Raw genomic sequence first — 21,177 nt, 5'->3', positions numbered from 1 at the left:
ATTTTCGCTAAGTTTGAAATTCCAGTACATTTGCCAATGGTTTTCCCTTTGTACACCTTCACTCCTCACACAGGAGACCAGAAAATGGTTGGGTTGATTTCCACGTGATCTTCAATTATATTTGCATTTTGGGTCTGAAATGGTAGCAAAGCTGCAGCTCATGGACTATAAGCGAACAGGTAATTTAAGAGGAAAACACCAAAGCTGCATTTCCATTGCTGGTATTATTATTTTTAATATAAATCCTAGACAAGGAGTAAAATTTGATACAATAGTAGTCCCAGAAAAATACTCCTCCTTCTGCCAGGGAAGATGAAAAAGTCCTTTAAGATACTGGGTGAAAAAAACCAAAAATAGAATAATAATAAAAAAAAAAATTGAAAATCAATGCTGAGAGGAGGAATGCAAAACTGGCTGGGGATTGAAGATTACACAGCATCCAACTTCTGCTGTTCCTCACAACGGGGAGAATTCAGAAGGAATTAAAGTTGTGGAAATAAAATCACTGTTGAGGTGAAGGGACCTTTCCTCCTGAAAAGCCATCTCCTCTTCCAAGAGGAAAAACCAGATCCATCAGAAACCTGACCTTGCACTTGTTAAAGGGATGAATGTGTTCTTAGCAGATGAGCATGGACCTGGGGGAGGTCTCTGCAGGCTTTTGCTTAGGAGAGGACACCAGAGATGGTCGTATGAGCCCCGTATCTGTGATTCCACTTCTCAGACTTGAAGCAAGGAAATACGAGCCTTATATCACAGAACCAAATAAAGATGGACATTATAGTTCACACGGCCTCAAATTTAGACATGTGTAAACTGTGTTTACGTGCATCAATGTTTCAAGGACAAATATAACCATGAAGTCAGGAAATGCAGCGAGCTAGTGCCACTCTTCAGAGAAGTAATGAATAATCTTTCTTCCACTGGGCATAAAATACAAGGCTTTCTTGCACAGGATTTCCATACAAGCCCTGCTGGGCTTAGGCTGAAGTCCCAAACCCAGCATCCTACTGCTCGACCATACCGCAGACCCAAGCTACTTAAGTTACTCCTCTATCTGACCTCTGCAGTCCTCATCATCCCTGCTCCAACCTTCACATTTAGCATCAAACCAAAATTTTATCCTTCTTCATCCCAAATACCGGTCACGGCCCACTCTTCTGTCTTTTCCATCCTCCCCGGTCCTATAGCCATTTCCTCCATCACGAGATTTCTAGCTTGACAGCAAAGCCACCCTTCCTAGGTAAGAAATTAATCTCAGATTTCTCCATTCCTCCTCAGAAATCTGTACACAGTCATATATCCTTGCTTTTCTTCCCATAAATAGAAACAGCAACCACCTTGGTAGACAAATAAGGCCGGTGGTAGACCACTTGCGGCCTTCAAGCCACGATTCAGCCACAGCATATCAAGAGCCATTAGCCACATAATTTAGCATTATGAGCAGGTCAAACACTAATGCTTCAAAAGGCTTTCTCAACACCAACCTCCATGATGACCAAGGTCAGAAGAGAGGAGATAACCAGCTACATTCTGACCCATTCTCAGAGCCCAGTACTGTGGATCAAATATGATATAGGATTTCTTACAGGCGAAAGCAAAGAAAAAGCCATTCAAACCTCAGTGAAACAGTATTCAGTTACTGAGCTCCGGAGCTGACACCCTACTGACACAAGACAGTTTTGGGAGATGTCTCAACTGGGGTTTCAGGAAAGCTGTAGAGCAATAATCGCTAAGATGGTTACACCCTTCTACATCTAGAAATAGTCAGAGCAAGGCCTAAAAAGTCCTTCTTAATTTGAAATATTTTGGAGCAGCAGAATCTCAGCCTCTCCAGTCCACCCCCCTTCCCCACCTCTCAGCAGAAGGAAATGAAAACCATATGAACTCGACAGGGAAGAGATCGATTAGATCATCTTGTCCTACCCACCATGCAGCAAAAGACTGTTCCCTACAAGAAACTTCACGAATTACTCCATCCAGTCTCACTTTTAAAAGTCCAAAGAGAAGGAGTTTCCACCTCTTCTCCTGGGATATTATTTCTCCCTGCAGCCTGAAACATCTCACTGCCAGGGAGCCTTTCCTATCAAGACTTTCCTTTTGAAAATTTCTTCATTTTAATTTGCAGTCCCCTTCTCTCCCCTGCATATGTGCATTTATGAACTACACTAATTAAACCGATTAATACCAAAAAGGAATTACAATTTAGGAATAAATTAGTTTATTTTCCTTTTATCCTCTATGAAAAAGCTCAACATGTCAAAGAAAGTCTGAGTCTCTCTGAAATCTTCCGTTTTTAAATTGGTCCCACTGCTCATAATTACACCTCCCCTCTATCCATACAAGCTACTTTGCTTTCCTTTCCCCCCTCCTTTTTTGGGGAGGAGGGAAGGAAGGCAGAACAAAAAAGGAGAAAGGTTGGGATACGAGGAGAGAGGAGAGGGACCCATCCCATCAGACCAGTCTAATTGCCTGCAACACTCCCCAGGCATATGAAAATGCAGGCTACGATACCAGCTTTGCCTGATGAATATTCCTAACTCAATTTCAGACACAAGATCTGGATTCATCCAACCACTGGCTCTTCTGCAGTGGGCAATAGGTTCCACTTCACATAAATACACTGAATAGGCACTGAGAAAGAGACAGGCTGACTTCTGGCCAGATTGTGGGCAGCAGCTTGGGAAAAGTAGGACCAAGGTCTGAAATGTTGCTCCAAAAAAATACTATTATTCACAAAAATTGGAACAGCTGCAAGAGACAAACGAACCCTCAAATATCCATCAGGCTGATGGTTATGGCATGTACCAGTAAAGGGCCTCACAAGTGACTTTGACTGAAAACATCCTAAAGAAAGCTTTGACTGGAAAAGTCAACTCCAACCTGCCAGAGCCTTTCCCAGCTATTTTCAATACAGAATTTTACACCCAGATCCATCTATTTGATGGCCTGCTGTTGGTGCTAACTATTCTAAGTTATTCAAATAGATTATTATTTTGGGCTTAATCACAATGGAAATTCTCAAACTTTAACAAAATGATTACTTATTCAATCTAAGAGCCCTCCTGCTACTTCAGGGTCCTGCCTCTCAGTTGTCCAACTAGCACAAAAAGGAAAATAAACAACAATTATATATATAAATGACGATACCTTCTCAGCCTACACTTTTAAGATTCCTCTTCATTACCAAATTAAACTTAAATGCAAGTTCTCCATTTTCAGGTAAGTCTGGAAAGCATATAAAAAAAGAAGTTATGGGGAAAGATTACAGCCAATGGTTGAAAGTGCCCTCTTGGGTTTGCTGACGTTCGGATGTTAACAGACAACATCCCCTCTTTTAGAGATGATGCATTCAGCTCGGTCATATTACAAGTAATTAAAGGCTGTTCCCATCACACGAGTGTTCCTACTGCCTCCATTATCATTACCACCGGTGTGCAGCTCAGCTCAACACGTTTCAAAGGTCTATGCTCGTGTTCAGGAGTTTTGCTGGCTGGCTATTTCCATTCCTTCTTGTTTAAAACATTTAACCATGTGCGTAAGTCCTTTTAGCAGTTTGCCAAATAAAAAGTTTTGCTATACAAGGGCCTGAAAATTTTGGTGGGACAGCTTGCTCCAGGAAGGAATTCCCCATCCAACGGGATGGGAGGGAAGCTCGCAGTACAGAGCGATTATCTACCTGCTTTAGCAGCAAAGTTTATTTCCCCTCCTTGCACAGCATGGCTTAATATTTAAAATTATTCATCTGACTTCATCATGTCCGTGTCTCCTGTCCCCTTTATTTCTCTGACAGCTTCTCCTGGATGGGAAGTACGGGAACAACCAAATTGTACTGACAGAGCAAAGAGCCAGGAACCACTGCAGTCACTGGCCTGGGGCCAACTTAAGGGGTTTTGTTTAAAATGCAGCTTATAGAGAGCTATAAGAATAAATATGTATTCTAAATACTCTAACACTTATTAGAGGTCTAAAAGGAAGCAGTCTTGGAAATAAGAAATGCAAATCCAAGGGGAAAGCCGGAGGACAAGCAGACAGTCTGTCCTTCCCTCGCTGCACGTCTCCCTTTCTTGGCGGCGAGGCGCAGCAAGGAAGTGATTATAAAGCATTTATTTGCAAAATCACAGCCAATAAATCCAATAGCAACAATACCCTCCCTCGCTTTGCTTGTTCCTTGGTGGGGGGGACTGGAGGAGAGGCGTAGGTCCAACAAGCAGGCAGGTGCATGGCAGCAGAACCCCTTTCTGAAGCTTTTCGTGAAGCGTTCAAGCCCATAAGGTGCAATTTCACCCAGGTTATCCCCTAGCTCTGTGCGTGCCTTTTTGAAGCCCTAGAAAATAAAAAGCCCTAGAAAGGCTATGAAGGTTGCAGTATGAAAACCTCTGAAAAGGTTAAAAAAAAAGACTGGGCTGTCAAATGAGGAAATGAGTAAGGGAGAGCATTAGAGAAAATAAAATGGTACAGAAAAAGCCATCTAAATTCTCCTCCCCTTTCCTGGATACAAATACCATCACAAGAAAAACCATAGGAAGCGAATCTGACTGCTTTGAAAATCACTGAGGTCAAAAGCATGACAGAAGAAAGGAAAAAGGATTAAACAAAGGGATGATATAATCTACACAGCTATAATTCAAACCTTCGAGGTATAAATAGCTACACTACGGTGCTCAAGTCAACCACTAATTTACAGCGCAATCAGGAGGGGGGAGGCAGATACCGATCCCCACAAGCAGATTAATCCTTAATTGCTCATTTTTGCATTTCTGACACCTTTCTTTGAAGTACTAAAGCTGGTACCATCTCACAAAAGGCACTGGCAAGCATGAAAATTGCAGAGATGGGCCTTGCTGCTGCTTGTTCAGGGCTGTGACAGCCTGTGCACAGTCCCAGATGCTTTGGTGGATCCTCTGTGTAAGAAAAAAGGAGATGGCTCTAATCCACGGGGACAAGAGACAATCAAAGCCTGGTATTTGCCAGTTTGACAGATAGGGAAGCAGGACTCAGATGATGGCTCATGTTTCACAATGTTTTCACAAGACCTTAATTGCAGATAAATACTTACTGGGATATTCAAATACTTCTGAGCACTCAAATCACTTGAGCAGCTTTGCAAATCCCTCTAGAAATACTCGTAAGGACAGCACGTACAACGCCGAGGTAAGAGGAGCAGGATCGTCAAGATCATCAGCTGGTGGAGATGGTGGCTTTCACAACAGTTCACCCTACTGCTCACCCAGTTTTCCGTCCTTCCCTCCTCGACTATCTTGATTCACGTGAGGAAGGCGATGACAGTGATGGAAATGTAACTGTACGGATGTTTCTTCAACCCCTGCATACATTCCCTCTACTACTACATCAATTCTTAGGGGAGAAATTGCTTCACTCTTCACCGCATTGCTAACTTCTGCACTTTGGTTCAAGAGCACATCCCTGGAATCAGAGGGAATGGCTGTTTGTTTGGTGCTTTCTTGGTCTTACCAGCTACATCCAGACATCCCTTGCACATCCTCATGTGTCTAACAGGTTAATTAACCACCAGCAGCCTGCTCCTGCTAGCGTGGGTCCTCATTGCATCCCAGCCTATTTAAATCAAACAAAAAATATCCCTGGCATTTTTTGACTGATGAGATACAGCATCCAATGTTTCACTGTACAAGATGAAAATTACTATTCAGTAACACGTCAGACTTCATTCAGCCAACAATATTCTTCAAACACCATCTGATCAGTCACTAACCTCTCAATGATACCCAACCTCTGCAATACCTTGCAATAAAAACAATACCTTGCTCATTGCTTTTGGGGAGCATCCAGCTTGGTCCCACTATCACGCTGGTAATACCCCACCTGGAGTACTGTGTCCAGCTCTGGAGTAAAGGGAACACATGGACCTGTTTGAGTGTGTCCAGAGAAGGGCCACAAAAACGATCAGAGGGCTGGAACACCTCTTCTATGAGGACAGGCTGAGAGAGCTAGGGTTTTTCGGCCTGGAGAAGAGAAGGCTCTGGGGAGACCTTATTGCAGCCTTTCAATATGTAAGGGGTGCTCATAAGAAAGATGAGAACAGGCTTTTTAGTAGGCCCTGTTATGATAAGACTAGGGGTAATGGCTCTAAGCTGAAAGAGGGTAGATTCAGAGGAGTTTTTTACAATAAGGGTGGTGAAACAGTGACACAGGTTGCCCAGAGAGGTAGTAAATGCCCCATCCCTGGAAACATTCAAGGTCAGGTTGGACGGGGCTTTAAGAAATCTCATCAAGTTGAAGATGGCCCTGCCTATAGCAAAGAGGTTGGACTAGATGATCTTTGAAGGTCCTTTCCAACCTGAATTGTTCTATGAGTCTGTGATCAGGGTGGCTGCTTTGTGCCCTCAGTGGGTTATTCCAGAAGATGTCCCTCTGGAAATTGTATGTACTCTCGGATGAGCGTGCAGCTAGTGGGAAGAAATACTTCTTGATGATGCATACTTTCCTACCAAAATAGAAGCAGCATCTTTAAACACAAACAACTTTTAGCTTACGGCATGGGAGTCCTTGGACCGGAGATTCGAGCCAACTCTTCAACCAGCTTTAACTACTGAAGTCATGCAGGGAAGAATTTGTCAAAGACAGAGTTTTGTTTTCTGTATAACAGCGGCCACGTGCTCCAGTCAGACTAAATGCCATGTAGACTGGTGAGAAAAAATAACTTTGCTCCTCCCCAAACCAGAAGCTGGACAATTCACATCAAAACTGGTTTAGTCGTAAAATAAAAGTGACTGATATAAATGCTTAAAAAGTAGCACATTTTACCAAATACAGATGTTAAAGCATGATTAGAAAAAAGTTAAGACTTGTAGGATGAAACCCTCCAAATATACATTTAAAAAATTGCATAACAGAAAATTCTTCCATACTTTTGCTCCCAAGAATAAAGACCAGTGCAGCTCAGCAGCTGAAAGGGTCTGAAAGTTGTCTTGCTGTGAGCCTTGCACTTTTCAGTTACCATCATATCCTGTGCCGTGCATGTCCCTGGTATCCTGAAGCCAGGCACAGCTGGTGACCTTGTTTCTTGTGGCCAGTAAGCATGGCTCCCCGTCACCCTCACACACAATTAGCGTTAACAGTATGGTACCCACCATAAACATCTAAAAGATCTATTCGGCTCTCATCAAGAAAAAGGGCTGGGGCAACCGATGGATGGAAGGGAGCATTGAGTTTTTAAAAATCTGTCATAATTGAACACTTTAAAGCATATTCAGAATCTGAATTAAAGAATCTGATCAACGGTTAGGCATAAATCTACCCAAACTCTTCAGTGAGTCCCTTTTAACAGCTCTGACTTTTTAATTAAAAGCAGAATCATGGCAAAGGGGAATTCACGTTGACGTCAGGTTTCGTAGACGTCTATCAAAGCCAGATGGAGCCATCCCCACCACTCTCACTCCAAGGCTGCACTAACACCACATTTCCATTTTCCAGAATTCAGTTTGTTTTCCTATCCCATAGAAAGGCTTTAGCCATGGTTACTTTTGCTTTCTGTTTAGCTTGCACAGAAGATATTTTGCACTTATGATGAGCTCAGAGTGAAGAAAGTAATAATGCCTAAGGAAAAGTTCTTGGTTTTCTTTCACAACCTGTTAATAAAAATGGAGGTATGATGACATACCTCAACTGGAGATGCTAAAAGGCACAGGGCCGGTTTTAAATAGTACTTTTGCTTTTAAAAGGAAAAGTCTGGCTCATGGTGAAGAGAAGCAGCAAACCAGTTCACGACATTTCTTTCCTTCTGTGACTGAGAAAAGTTTATTAAATTATCGTGATTGCTGTATAAGAAAGTAAAGTCATTTGATTACAAGCAAGATCACGAACCACTGAAGAAGAGCTTCTCCTCCTGCTAATGCTCAAAATACAGGGCTGCTTTTGTTATATTTATGAAGCAGAGATACTCAAAGCACAGTATGTGGATCAGAGGTGATTCTGAGCATCCCGGTGATGATCTGCATCACATCACTTTAACAGCATTTTCAACTAAGCACTTGATAAAGATTAATCACCGTCTTCAGCAAGCTCACAGCCATTCAAAAAGCACAGAAACAGCCACTTTAAAAACAATGAAAACTCTTAAACACCTGCCTGAGGGATGAAAAAACTAGTGTCTAGCAGATATTATCTTTTATTATTAAAGGGCAAATAAAATTGAACCAGGGAGTAGATGTTTTAAAGCGGTTAATGCAGGGAAGAAAGTGGCTTGCCATCCAACATCTCACTAAAACATCTTTCCAAATTATACATTTCAGGCCCTACTCGAGAACACATAAAAATAAAGAAATAGCTATTAAATAGGTTTCGATTGAGCTTCTGGCTGGTGCTCAGGAAAGAACTTAACAGATTCGTCTCCAAAGCAAAACAGCGCAACTGGGGAGGGAGCTATCAAAAGGAGGAGGCAGCATCCCCCAGCAAAGTCAATTTTTCATCGAGAAACTGGCTCAAAACCAGTGGTATATGGGGCTTCCCAGTTTGCTTTTGTGCCCATGGATGTCTGTTAGCACCCAAGCCAGGCTGGGTGCAGTGGGAGCTGGGCTGCGTCGCTGCAACCCAATGGGCTGGGCTGCCAGCTGAAGAGCAAAAAACTTGTTTCCTGAGATTGGTCGTTTGAGGAAACAAATCTTCATTACGCACAATGCGTGTCTGAGCTCTCAGACATCGGACCTGAGCCTCTGAGCTCTGGCAGGAGCCCCAACAGCATGGGTGTTGAGGTCTCCTTGCACCCCAGCACCCGCAGGGTGCTGCAGTGCCAGGGCTCTGCCTTTCTTCAACAGCAGTATTTTTAAAAGTGGTGACAAGCCAAGGAGGTGCCTTGATGTGTACAGTCAGTGCCCCTGCAGCTGAAGGTGGTGATCCATTGCAACTTGAGTTTCAAAATGTTTTTTGACTGTAACTGGTGTCTGTAAGAGAACACCTGGCCCAGCACGGGGAAGAGAGCACACAAGCAGAATACCTGTCCTCTCCGAATGGCTCAAGCTGCACGTTTCATTAGAAGATGCAGACTCTGAAGAAAACATCCAGACAATTTCACCACTCCTGACGCAGCCTTCCACAAGGATCCCCAGGTCCAGGAGCCATTCCTTGGGTTCCTGACTTGCACATTCTGGTTTGAGGAAGCACTGACGGGCAGAGCTCCAGTCCTTCCAAATAATTTGCTTTTCACTCATATTTAACTTTCTCCCTCCAGATCCTTTAAGTTTACACTGTTCTGGGTCAGGATGTCCCACCATCTGCCTTACCATGTCTGTATCTTACAAGTTCATCTTTGGGGTGAAGGAATTGAGATGCTGGGCATCCAGACAAGTGCCTGGTCAGTGTCCATCACTTCTTCCTCCTGTGCATCACTGAGCACACCTCTCTGAATGTTCTTGCACAGATTAAAATGCACCAACACAACATGGATCCTGACCCACCACTCTCTTGAACAACTCAATGCAGCTTCAACAGTTACTCAAATAATTTTTCCTGCTGCCAAATCTCTAGATCAGGGGACAGACTTAAAAAGGAACTGTAGTGATAGGACAAGGGGTAATGGTTTTAAATAAAATAAAAGAAAGTAGATTCGGACTAGATAAAAGGAAGACTTTTTTTTACAGTGAGGGTGGTGAAACACTGGCACAGGTTGCCCAGAGAGCTGGTAGGTGGTCCATCCCTGGAAACATTCAAGGTCAGGTTGGACAGGGCTCTGAGCAACCTGATCAAGTTGAAGGTGTCCCTGCTTGTTGTAGTGGAGGCTGGACTACATGACCTAAAGGTCCCTTCCAACCTGAACTGTTGTATGATTCTGTGGTTCCAGTGCCATTTCCCTCTCATCCTGCAGAGCCCTCATGCCCCCTTCACTTTCCTCTGCAAGGAACAACATTGTACACAGTAACACGCAATAACTAAATCCAAATGGGCTGCAGCTGCAGAGACCTTTCTGCTCAGAAGCTCAGATAACAGCTTAGATACCACAATATCCACTTGTTTGGTGGGGACAGCAGCATTTAATTCTCAGAACTAGTTTGTCTCGGATACAAGGTCTTTTGCAAATACTAAGGCGCTTAAATATCTGGTTTCCTCAGTAGCATGATTTGTTCACACAACCTTGTTGATTTCTCCAACCCCCTGTACGAGACTGGATGCAGCTCACATGATTATTTTTTTCTTTTTAAATTTTTTTAAAGGACCAAGTCTAGTTGAACTTATAACCTGCAAACTTCCTCTAGAACTACAGCAGCTTGACCTTATGCTTCCTCAAAGCTCAGCCTAAGGTAAGACCTGAGGTTGCCAAGAACATCTGCTAAATGAGGTGCAGTCAAGCCAGCAAGCTGCACCAGCAAGGCATCTTGCAATGGGGAAAGGAAAGCACCACGCTGAAGTAAAACACAGATTTATCGTAGTATAATCTCCATCTATATTTGAAGCATTTTACTTTAAAGAGCTTTTCCCCTCCCTCCAGCTCTTCAAAGAGCTCCTCAAACTTGCTGAATTGCTCATCAAGGCACATGAACCACATCAAATGGAAGCAGAACCTGGCCAAGCTGCAATTTTTGCTCACAGACAGCCCCCGTCCCCACAAATGCTCTTTGCAGTAGCAAACCCCCATGGATTATGGAATTCATATCCCCAAATATTGTACACTTCACCCAGTACGCCACCCTCCTCCTGCACTACACCAGAGCCAGCTCATACACTGGGCAGAAGCAGCTGGGTAACAGAGAAAGGCAAAGGCAAGAAAAGGTCTATGTCTTGCAAAACACAACAGCCTTGATAGATATCTATAAAACGCATTCAATAAGCAAGATTAGGAATTAAATTCACTGTCACTGAGCAACGGTGTATAACTGTCCTCCTTCTTGGTCCCCAGATAACTCTTCCATGTTCCCCAGGAAATAATTTACCTTCTTCTCCAGTAAGCACATCCCTCAGCTCCACGGGTACCAACTGTCCTCTCTCTCACTCAAAGTGGTGTTGTATTTGGACGACGCTCAGAGCAACTGGCTGAACTTGTAAAACGGATAAGGCATTTTGTCTCAGAACTGGAGGATTTACGCATCAAAAGCTTGTCTGTCTCTCCCCAACTGCAGTAGTTCACCTGCTACCAGATATTGCTCCCCAGAAAACATGTCTACCTTAAAACCATCATGGATAAAGCAGCATAGCACTTGTTAATACTCTGGTTTCCCAGAGAATAATTAATTATTCCAGCCTGCCTTATCCCCCCGCATACATCCACATACAAAACCCCTTCTAAATATCTGCTTGCCCTCAGAATGACTCCGTGTGAAAAGGGAACAGGTCCCTGACCAAGCACCACGGTTCCTCACCACAAGATCATAAACGTGTATAATGTAAGTATGACAAATCCGTCTAACCACTGACCGGAGCTGCAAGAGGTCCACGCGTTGCTTGCCAAATTCCTGTAGCATATGTAATTTTTTTTTCATCTTTTTAATCACTACATAAGCCACAGAAGATTTAGACAGCAATATTAAATGAAAAGTCACTGGTCAAGGGAGAGAGGAAGATACTGGTGACGGTGTCAGCCTGAGGACAGGGGATTTCCATGCTTTGCTCCTGGAAAGACCTGACAGGATTGTTATATTTCTTTTAGCTTTCAGCAGGGAACTTCAGGGATTTGGATGACAAAATGCTTAAATAACATCACGAGAACTGAGTTCTGGAAATGAGATATGAGAAGTTAATGGTGTTGGTAACCACTGACCTGTTTAATCCCATCGCTGACCTGCACGCAGCCGACTGAATGTATTCCTGAAACCTGGATGTGGTTTAGAGCACACAGTAAGGCCTTGGGACAAAAACCTCTTGCGTGCAATTCCATAATTTCATGGATTTTGGTTTGTAAAAGCTGGGACCAGATGTTCTCCTCTGGCCCCTTCAGCTTTGGTGTCCTCTATATTTGGTACCGTGAAAAAAATGTCACTAAAGCAGTTGCTCTTGTGACCTTACCAACAAACCAAAAGCAGGTCTGATTAAATTTCTTTTCCTTGTCTTATTTAACTGGGCAATTTTGCCATCAGGTCTACCCACAGTTTTGAATACCTCTGTAGAGTCACTGATGGAAGCCTCCTGTGCTACAGGGAGGCCACTGGCACCCAAAGCTGTGGTTGCTGAAGACTTTTCATCTGCTCTTCCCTGTTTGCTTTGCACCATCATATAGCAGGGATCTTCTCTGTTATCACAATTTCACAAAATGGTGAGGATGGGGGGATGAAAAGCTAAGACCAACCTGAAAAACCAGGAATGGACACCATCAATTGAAAACAAAAGCAACCCCAGACCGTTCCATCCTTCGGAGGCACCTCCTGGCTCCCAGCAATGATGAAGGAGCCTGAATGTTATCCCTTCCACATCTTCACTTCTTGGACTTGTCATCATCTCTGATTGCTCTGACCAGGAGCAGATAAACTCTCCAGTGGCGAGTAATGAGCCTTCACATCCGTTACACAACATTGATCAAGCAGAGGAAGGCAGGTTTGGATGGAGCTAGTAAGCACTACTTGCTCAGAAAAAGATCCATTCTGAGCTGCAAAAATAGTCATTTAAATTGCCTAATATGTTATCTGCCTGATGTGAAGGATCTACTCTTGACTAGATCAACTACATGTTGTCACAACATGTTGACATAACATGTGGATCACCTCAATCCTTTCATGGGACCAAATATAATCAAAGCAGAGATGTGTCTGAAGCAATCACTACGAAAAAAATTGTTCCTATAGATTCAAGTCTGCCAGTTTTAGCGGTAATTAGCACTGCTTGATCTAAGTGGAGACATGATATCAAGGAAGCGCTCAAAACTTAGCAAGCAAACGCCACTGAAAACCTGAGCCCAGGCTGCAGACCACAGCTGCAACCCTCCTGAAAGCTGAACTTGTGGTTGCTACACCCTGCAGAACAAGGGCTAGCAACGTATTTTTGAGGCAACCACCAATTTGGTGCAGTTTCCCATCTGATTCAGGTGACAGATACATCAGTTGCTGGTATCAGTTTTTCTTGACTGAATTTTAAGAAAAATCACACATCTCAGAAGGACACAAGCGCTATCAATGTCTGTGCACTGATAGTTACACTCAATTAGCATAAAAATGAGGTCTTCCTAAACACCTGCAAGAGGAAACCTGCTTGCAGAACAAGCTATTGAAAAAAAAAAAAAATTACTATTCAGGGAGGTAGCTGTCAGAAATAAGAGGGAGGGTGGATGTGTTTATTTATACACAGCAGCTCCAGATTTGGGCTGCAGGTTCCAACATGCTGCCTGGTGTGGTTTCTGTAAGCAGTTGCCTCCTTCACGTCCCCAGCCTGCAGTCAGCTTCAAAAGCCAAACTCTGGAGGTTTGTGCTTAGTACTGATGGTTTGTGAAACAGTTCATACAAATCCAGGGTATTTTTAGCATGCAGCAGGCCAGATCAGCTCACCTCACATCAGTCCATGTAGAAGTTTGAAGCTTCATAGGAAAGACATAGGAAGAAGTGCCTATGGGAATTAGGAGCACCAGTAATTTGTGATTTCTGGTCTCAGGGCAACCTCTGCAATTCCAAAAAGCCCTCCAAGGATCAGCCTACACATCAAAAAATGTCAAAATTGGACAGCAATCTTTAAAGGTTTGAGAAGGATTACAGCTGTTGGTGGCTTCAACTGAAACTACCGAGTGGGGGAAAAAGCACTTCTTGGCTTGGTCACCATCCAATGCAAAAGCCACCAGGGTGAACCAGTGCAGGACTGGGACATGTCCTGACCCATCACCTCTTCTTTGCTTCTCTTGCAATTTGCTCACAACTGCATGCACTCAATGAGAAGGTTGAGCTATGGCACCAACGCACTTTTTTGAAGAGCAGTCCTGAAGACCAGCTCCTGAGAAAGGGTGCGGGGTCTGACTGCCGCAGCAGCCGATGCCTTCACCCTGGAGAGGATGGAGCCGTTCCCTCAGCTGCAGCAGCAGCAGCAGCAGCGCTCTGATGAAAAATTAAATTTCAAGTTAATACGGGCACGCATACCAGAGGAACGAGCCAACCACAATTACCAACTCTCGTATCACAGGAAAGATCTTTCAGTTATTGTGGGTAGCACCGAAAACATCAGCTTGGCGATCGGCACTGCTGGAGCTGGTGAGAAGAAAACCACACACAGCAAGCCCTTCTGCGAATCCAAAGGGCACGTCGGCTTGGCTCCCACCTCCCAGAAGATGGCAACACAGTGGGAAAAGGCACACGGAAGCATATGGATGGTCTAAAGGTAGCAAATGGCTTTGGATGGACTTTGTTGAAATAAGGTATGTGGTTTTAGCACTCACCCCCTCACCACAATGTGGCACTCAGCACAGCACCGCACCACTGTCGATATGACTGTCACCTCCACACCTGGGTGGTTTTCTGCCCTCCTGAGCAGCTCGCTGTAAGCCTGTACTTACCCCTGTAACGCACAACTCTTAACACCCTCAAAAAACCCACCGGTGCCAAGACACACACACAGCCTAAGTGGTATCTTCATCAGGCTGTTATTAATTAGCATATCTGGCAATGTTTTGCATACTCAAATACGGATGTCGCAACACAGTGCTGTGTCTCCATCCCATTCTACACCTCGCTCCCATTGTTTCCAACACACACCAGTGCTCTTCCCGACCCAGGACCATTCACACAAATGGTGGGACCACTAATGCCCCACCCGTCTCATCGCTCACACCTATACCTGATGCTCTGTGTCATGGGGATTTAATTCAGTAAACAAAGAAATTCTCCTCCTTGTTCTCCCCTATCAAAACCAACTTTTGAGAAAATAAGTACATTACACAAAGTATTTTAGATGAACATCCTAACATGTTTACCTTAGCCTTTTCTACTGTCTACAAAATGAAAATAAAGGATTACAAGCAAATTATTTAATGTCATGAAGTTTAGTCAGATTTTAAGTGAGGATGACGGGTTTAGCATCCATGTAGAACTTTGAATAAACTAAAAACGCCTCCTTTCTACATGAAAGCTGGTTTTAAGTCACCCAAACTTGAAGTGATTCTTTTATCACTCTTCCCATTCCTATGAGACATCATAATTTTAAATATTGGATAATTTGAGTCTGCAGCTTGAAGTTTCTTCAAAACACCAGCTTCTTGCTTTTTTGTAGACAGACTGATGACACTGTAGCTAATTTGCTTAATTAGCGATTTACAGAAAGATCTCTCTATGAGAACGTGAAACCCTCCAAATGAAATGCTTTAAGTGCAGAATCAAGAGACCATCTATAATGATTGTTTACTCCCATCTACTGCGTATTTTTGGTCCACGCTATTTCAATCAGCAGCTCCTGTGATTGATGGCATTGGACTTCCTAAATAAAAAACTGAACTCTGTGAGAGGCCAAGCGTAATTGTCCCAAGTTTTTCCTAACAGGAGGATGTTGCTTTTAAAAAAATCGTGCTGGGATGAGAAGGAAAGAAGTTAGCAGATAAAATAAACAGACACATCCAGATGCCATCACATAGCCCAGAAGGAGTTTTCCCCTTGATTTCAGCAGCTTTGTTTCTACTGCTCCATCTTTCCTTCCCCCAAGCACTGGGCTTTTGCTGACCGCTGTGTCTGGGCACACGCATCCTTCTTCTGATGGGTGCTCTGGTACCGTGGAGCACAGGGAGAAGGCTTGCACAGATGTTCATCTTGTAAGAAACAATAATTCATGCAAATCCCTGCTCCAAGCAAATTCCACAGTAGTGCATCTTATCGCAAGCCAAACAAAAAGTACAAATACATTCAAGAACTGTAAACCTGTATTAAAAGAATTCGCTCTTGTTACAGCTTGAATTTCCCCCTCTCCCTCTGACGGCTCAGCCAGTAAACCATCCGCCGACACCAAACACCAACCAAACCACTAATTCCACCCGTGCTAATAAGAAGTGTAAAACCCAACTGCAATATAAAGCAAAGCCTGTGTTAAAGTACGATAGTCATAACACACCCCACGTTCACCCATGACACTTTCTTACACATTTACAGTCTGGATAAATGCAAGAACAAAATCCTGTCTGTGACATTGGTCTCACCAAAAAAGCCCCGAAGCAGGGCATCCAATTTTGCTATATTTAGGGAATTTGCACATTGCAGAGGTTTGTTATATCAGTGGGAACTCTTAAGACCTTTTCAGGCTTGTAAATTGAAATGTTAAGAAAACGTGTAGAGCAAAACCTGGAAAGGCATAGGGTTCTCTTGGCTGCATAAAATCACGATGGCTTTTGCATCACAAATCACTTGCTCCCTACTCCTGCCCTCCTGGGATTTTTTGACAGCAAGGGGAAAGGTTGACTCACATTTAGGAGTCTATATGGTGACTACAAGGAAGACCCTCTTTCTGCCTGCAACATGAGGCAGAGACCAAAGGCGACCATTGCACCACCCTGATGATGCTTCTGAGCGCAACAGCAGTGGCAGAAATGACCCAGCAAGACAAGAATGCAGATATTAAAGTATCATCAAAACTACTTATAAATACATTTAACTCTGCACACATTTGTATTTTCTTTTCTAAGTCTGTCCAATAGTTTAGTGCTTTTAAAATCAGGGATTTTCCTCCATTTCATTAATCAAGAATTGAGTGCTCTCTTGCCACATTTGGAGATAGACCAGCTTTCCACAGAAGCTCAAGATGATGAAAATAAACTCATAAAATATATTTTTAGGTTTTTTTTTTTTTTGAGATGGCAAGTTAGAACCTGAATTCCTACTCAACCACTATGTTCCAGCAGAACAAAAAAATCCCTGTGCAGAGTGCTCTCAAATAAGAGTCATGCCCCTTCCAACTCTGCACCAACAGAGACCTTATTATCCTTTGGGGGAGGAAGTCGGATTTTTTCCACTTAGTTACGTTCCCAGGTAGTTCTTAAATAAGATTTCCTTTCCCTCTGTGTTTAAAGGGACACTTTAACACAAAAAGTTAATGGCTCGGCTGTGTGCGACTCCATACTGGCATCGTTGTGTACTGAACTCTAAAATAGAACGATGCCTGGCCAGTGACTGGTGAGCACGGTTTTATTTCAAGGAGAGGACAAATGCCAAGACGCCAAAATTAACAACGCTTCTTCCTACCTTAATTATGATAAGTAAATCGTCCACCTGCATGTCATTAGGACCCCATAAAGGTTCTTCCAGTGGTGCCCCCTGCAAACAAACGAAAAAAAAAATTAGCTTTTAAGACCAGAGTTAAAATTCACCAGCATCTTAGGAAAACAGTGTTCTTACTGCTGCCAGGAAGGTGATTCCAGTTCACTTTACCTATATGCAAAATGCAGCTTTTCATTATTGCTCAAGCTAGAGACACACTTGAAAAATATGAAAATAACTTTTAAATACAGAAGACAAAATCATAGGAGTTTCCAGGGTGAAAAGTGCTTTCGGGCAGAGGCAGCAGGTGATTACAGGCCAGCAGGAGCAGTTACAAATGAGAAGGAGACTCTGACATTCACAGCTTCACTTGATAGATGCACTGCTGTTTGGAGTAAAGTAAAGTTAAGTTTAGAAGGGTCCACATCTAGAAAAAGTAGATAATTTATATCCTAGTGAAGGCATCATATTCGCCTCGGGCTCCTACAAGTGAGTATTTACCCAGACAGAAGCGGTTTGGGGCATTTCAAAACGCAGTTCTGTGTATGTTCATTCATTCCCACCCCGAGGAAAGAGGTCAGGAAGCCATACTGCAGTCACCAGGACTTTCGATGGCCATCTACCAGTGAGACAGCCACCAGCGGACTTCTCCAAACCCAAACATCTTTGGATACAGACTTTGGCTGCAGGATCAAGTGCAATCCTACAGGGAACAGGCTGAAGCCTGTCCCCACAGTTCAGGTGACTGGCAGCGATGTTTGTCGTGTTCTCACACCTCTGGACAAACCAGCTTCCCTCCCCACCATCTCTTGGACGTGGGTTCCTCACTCCATCAGCAAAGCTGTACCGCGGGGGCTCACGGTCCACTTGGGAAGTTGAGACTGTTCACAGTTGATCCCGAATTTTATGGGACAAGCCAAGTCGCTCCCATTCTCTGCATTGCTGTTTTCCCTCCCAAAATATTTTTTACTTACACCAGCTTTGAGGAAGCAGCGGGCTTCTTGCAGGAGTTGGCAGAACCAGCCCCTCCTTCCACTAATCCCATTTTCTGGGTTGATGCTATAAATTATGAAATTAAAAACCTGAGGCAGTTCTAGATTTAGAGTTGAATATATTTAACCAAATTAATATTTTTTTCCTATTGACATCTTTTCTCCCCAGCCTTGGGCAGGATGTGACCCAGCCATCTGCTCTGTCGGTGCCAAGTAGCTGTGGAGCTCAGACATAATCCCTGGGTGATCTCCTCACTGCTTTTCATCCTACTCAAGTGTTGACTCGAGCACTTGTTCAATTAGACAAGTCTCAGCACTTCAGTCAGATGGGCGCACAAGGCTGATTTTTACCTCCACAGAGAAGAAAAAACCTGATTTAGTTGAGTGTGATAGAACTAGGAGCTTCAAAGCATTGAGACCTGGAGATCCTGTCTGCTCTGAAGTCTGCCAGAATCGCTGCTTAACCCAAGCAGACCACCAGCAACCAGCAACTTCCATTTTAAGAGAAGCTGAGAGACAGCAGATTAAAAAGACATTATCTGGCAGGGAGGAGGAGAGCTGGGTTACATTCCTGATATTTCTTTTTTACAGCAACCGGAGAGTGGCTGAGGTGTTTGCTTCCTCCTGTCTCTGGCTCAAAGCGAGCAGCACAACTTGTGAGGTGCCAAACTCGCTGGTCCTCCCGAACCACTTGTATTTGGTTCCTCATGACCCAGCGTTTCCCAATACCTCCCAGCAACACTGCTGTCCCGGGGCATTGGGATCTGGGGGCTGCAGAAATGCAGTCCAGCCTTCAGCCTGTCTCCTCTCCTCCCTATGCAATGGGGATGAGGTCCTCCTGTCCTTGAGTTAGCTATACGCATTTAAACAAAGGGGTAAATTTTATGGCACCAAATTAGGAAGTTGGCATAAGCAACTGTGCTGTCAATATTTTCATGGTCAATTTATTCCTTCATTCACAAAGCTGCCAGATTCAAAGCGCAGCCTCAAACAGTGCTGAGAAGTGCAAGAAAAGTTGGAAGACTTTGTATTCACCTCCAGCTTCAGAAAGTGTTGATGGAACAAAAGACTCCCCTTTGCTGCTGTTATTAGCATCATCTGAGAGTTAAAAGGGAATCAGCAATGAAGCTGAGTCTTTACAAAGCTTGGAGCAAGACACACGCAGTGTACGCTCACGGCTCCTTCCAGGATGAGGCCAACATCTTGCTGAAGGAAAAATACACACTGGAAGGTAATGAAAAAAAGCAAATGCAAAGGCAGAATGAAAACAAAAGAGCTTATAACAGTCAAAGCAACATGTTTGAATGGGTTTTAGAGCAGGCTGCGTCTTCAGATGGCTGTAAAAACATATCAGCACCAGCAGAAGAGAGTAATTCATGATGCATGACTTGCAGTGACTCATAAACCTCATTCCTTTTGACAGGTAGGGGAGCGTGGTGCAGGCATGCACTCAAGTTGCTCAAGTATGTAAGAGTAGAAACATCTTACGTTATAAATGCTTACAAGATATATCTTACATCCACATCTGTTCTTAGAAATTAGTCATACGGCCTGTGTGCGGGGGAAACACGACTGCCGAAGTGCAAACGTACAACAGAACTGAAAGGAGGTGGCGTGTCCCACATTTGGCTGTTTCGGCCTTGGGCACGTACAAGCCTTTCAACTCCTCTGCCGTGCCCCGACCCCACTGTGCCCCAACGCGCCGGCAACCTAATCCGCTTGCCAGATAATCCTCCAAAAACGTTGTATCCCGAGGATCTGGTGCAGTCAGCTGACTGTGGTAAGCTGTGGGTGCAACCCACTGGCCTCAGGAACAGTTGGATTACTATTTGTCATTATTATTTGTATATATTAGTTGTATATGTTTGGATGAAAGCAGTTGAACCAGGTTAATGTATACACTGTTATAGCACATCAACAGTAAGGAAGGCACACTGACTATAGGAAGGAGCTTCTGTTCTCTACAGCCAAAATTCAGTTTTCTGAGACTGGCAGCACTGGGAAATCCAACACTGACCTGATCCAGGTGTTTCTGGACAATGCTGTAACATAAAGCAGCTTCAGAAAGAGCTTCAGTTGTGAAAGAGACCCTTAGAGTCAGGAGCCAAGTCTCTTTCTGTACGGTGCTGTGCTGAAAGATTAGACTCCTTTGCAAGCCTTGCAAGCAAGGTGAAGGAGCAGGTCTACCTTGTATTTTAGATTCACAAGACAAAACAGTTTTATTGGTGAGGAGTCAGGTAAATTGGTTGTGTTTGTGTTGTTATAAACCAAGAAATGGAAGATTAGGAACTGCATGCTTGCAAGCTCACCTACAGGTTCCATTCCCTGGAGATGGACTGGTCCAAGGGATGGTCCATCGAGCGGCAGAGTGCAAGTTAATGCCAGGAGAGAATTCAACCACGCTGAACAAATCACAGAATCACATGGGGTTGGAAGGGACCTCCGGAGATCATCTAGTCCAACCCCTCTACCAAAGCAGATCCACCTAGAGCAGGTTGCACAGGAACTTGTCCAGGCAGGTTTTGAATGTCTCCAGAGAAGTAAACTCCACCACCTCCTTGGACAGTCTATTCCAGTGCTCTGCCACACTCAAAGTAAAGAAGTTCCGCCTCATGGTTAGGTGGAACTTCTTATATTCAAGTTTGTGCCCGCTACCTCTTGTCCTATCCCTGGACACCACTGAAAAAAGACTGGCCCCATCCTCCTGATACCCAACCCTTTAAGTATTTAAAGGTCTTGATCAGATCCCCAGAGGCAGCTTATCTTACAGACCTCAGGAGCCTCAAAACTGCAGCTCTCCTGCTGGCTTCCCACCAAAAAACAATAAAATGCTAAGGATGGTGAGTTACATGCTTGGGAGTGAACAGCTTCTACTAATTCAGAGGTGTCCTGACACCTCAGCTGTGGTCAGAGCCCTATCATGAGCTATAAAGAACTGTAGGATGTTCCCTCCCTGAAAACGCAATTACATCTGCAAACAGTACCTACAAAAAGCTGGCTGGGAACATAAGAAAGGTGCCATTCCTTGGTGTTTCTTCTCTCCCAGAACAGCTGAAACAGAAGGTCAGTGACCA

At 43.8% G+C, this 21,177-nt stretch overlaps 1 protein-coding gene across 1 annotated transcript in view; it reads right to left on the bottom strand.

Annotated features, from left to right (window-relative positions):
* PTPRA (protein tyrosine phosphatase, receptor type, A) overlaps positions 1–21,177 on the bottom strand; it is a 126,907-nt gene that overhangs the window by 49,608 nt on the left and 56,122 nt on the right. The window contains exon 3 of the mRNA XM_014936069.1: positions 17,097–17,168. Within this exon, the coding sequence (XP_014791555.1) occupies positions 17,097–17,168 (72 nt within the window). The remainder of the gene's footprint in view (positions 1–17,096; positions 17,169–21,177) is intronic.

The sequence above is a fragment of the Calidris pugnax genome, unplaced genomic scaffold (assembly GCF_001431845.1).
Source record: "Calidris pugnax isolate Ruff unplaced genomic scaffold, ASM143184v1 scaffold14, whole genome shotgun sequence".
In the NCBI taxonomy this organism is placed as follows: Eukaryota; Metazoa; Chordata; class Aves; order Charadriiformes; family Scolopacidae; genus Calidris; species Calidris pugnax.
This window is presented reverse-complemented; position numbering and strand designations above follow the sequence as displayed.